At 41.1% G+C, this 1948-nt stretch overlaps 1 protein-coding gene across 1 annotated transcript; it reads right to left on the reverse strand.

Annotated features, from left to right (window-relative positions):
* Positions 1-201: 201 nt before the first annotated feature.
* LOC114756830 (glucuronoxylan 4-O-methyltransferase 3) lies at positions 202-1632 on the reverse strand. Its single transcript, XM_028945770.1, has one exon. The coding sequence runs from the start codon at positions 1472-1474 to the stop codon at positions 578-580; it is 897 nt and encodes a 298-aa protein (XP_028801603.1). The 5' UTR covers positions 1475-1632; the 3' UTR covers positions 202-577.
* Between the last annotated feature and the right edge of the window lie 316 nt (positions 1633-1948).

The following is a 1948-nucleotide window of genomic DNA, read 5'->3' on the forward strand; positions in this document are numbered from 1 at the left end:
TTTTTTCTAATGTATACCCGACGTTATTTTTTAGTTAAATTCAATATCCTAATATTTGAAGTGCTAGATGCATTAAAAATAAAATGAGTGCATTGGATACAGTTTTACCCTTTTTTCTATACATTGAAGCATTGAAGGGAAGATACAAAAAGAGAAATAAATGAATTTATTTGTCAAGGAACCATGGTGACAAATTATGTATTTTACAGAAAGAAATGACAATGAGACATGAATCCCATATATATAAATGAAATCTACTTGTTCAAAGTTCAAACGCTTAAATGAGCCGAGAGATTGTATTAAAACATAGATAGCTCCATTCCTATTCCCATTTGATCCAAACCTGAGACGCTCACCGTATAATATAATATGAGGAAAGAAACATAAAAGATTAGTGGACCCCACCTAATTAGTGAATCACATGTCCGCTTAAGATCAGAACCAAACACAGTAAAATAATAGGCCTACCTTTCTTCTGTCTTCCTCTTTCTCTTTCCACTGAATTTACACATAAAAAATCTTGACTAGGTATTGAAACGGGTCCCACCTTTCTCTCTCTCCCCTTAACTGGAATTTCCTACTTCTTCTGGGGGCAAAATGGTCTACCCAGGCGAGCCCTGTGGCTTGGAATAGTGAAGTGCCTGATTCTTCCTTCTTGTTCCCTCAAATATCCTTCACACAGAAACCCTCTGGAAAACTTATCTTCCACAACTCTATCCACGTCATGAACAAACACATCAGTCTCACCTTCTTCTCTGTTCCTTGCCATCAGCCCCGCCGTGTAAATCGCGGTCATCCTCCCCGGAGCTCCGTCGAAGTACCCCGTCGGCGCGTCCACCATTATCACATCCCAGTCAATATCGTATATCTCGCTCGGAAACCCCTTTAGAGCCAATTTGCACTTGGAGAATCTCGGGTCCGTCACCGAACGGCAGTCTTCTTCCTCCATTCCGATCTTCATCAGCTCGTTGGCGTCTCGGACTTTGGTGTCGTACACCACGTGGTAGGACTCTAGTGAGGGGAATTTCTCGCCGACTTTGCCGATCCACGCTTTGTCTTCCTCCAGGAACACCGTCCGGCCGCCGTGGTTAAGAGAGGTCCACATCAGACTGTCGTAGCCGAGGCCGAAGACGAGGAAGTTGCAGGGCGATTTCCTCTGAAGAACTCGAGCCGAGACTGAGATTTCACGAGCAGTTTGTTGGGGAGTGATGTTGGTGGTGGCATAGTGGATTATTGCGTTTGCCAGCGACGGTGGGATTTTGGTGCATGTCGGCGTCAAGCACGGTGGTGGTTCTGATTTTGATTCTTCTGATGAAGCTTCTGGGCTAATTGTAGTGTTTGAGAAATGGGTCTGTGGCTGAGAAATTGGGAAGAAGACGCTTGATCTGAGGATAAAGATGAATATGAGGAGAAATGAAAAGCACAGAAAGCCAATTTTGAGGCTGCCTGTGAACTGAGTTTTGTTCCTGATCATGTTTTCTCTGTTCTTCAAACGTAGAGATAGAGAGAGAGAAGAAGAGAGAGAGTCACTGTGATTTGAAGATGAAAGAAAGTGGGGCGGGTGAGTTATTTGAAGGAGAGAAGAAGAAACAAAACAAAAGCATTGGGAGTATGAATTTTGCTTCAGAACAAAGTGAAGCTATGTGGTGTTTCACAGGAGGGAGGAGAAAGAAATAGTAACGACTGGACAGCGAATCTGTGGCAGGTGGTGAAATTTAAAATAGGAAAAATTAATTCATAATCTCAAGGAATCAACTTATATAATCCACGTCAATTAGTGTCAATAATAATGTTAACATCAATCATCATGACATAAAATATAAAATGATAGTATTATAAGTTTATCATAATTGTTGGGTTAAAAAAACTTGGGTTATGAGATTCTTTTCTTTGCCAACAAAAATTGTCGTTACTATCACCAAAAAATTTGTTCTTGTTACATTTTTTT

This window comes from Neltuma alba, unplaced genomic scaffold (assembly GCF_004799145.2).
Source record: "Neltuma alba isolate B1F8T4 unplaced genomic scaffold, ASM479914v2 tig00010511_pilon, whole genome shotgun sequence".
NCBI lineage: Eukaryota > Viridiplantae > Streptophyta > Magnoliopsida > Fabales > Fabaceae > Neltuma > Neltuma alba.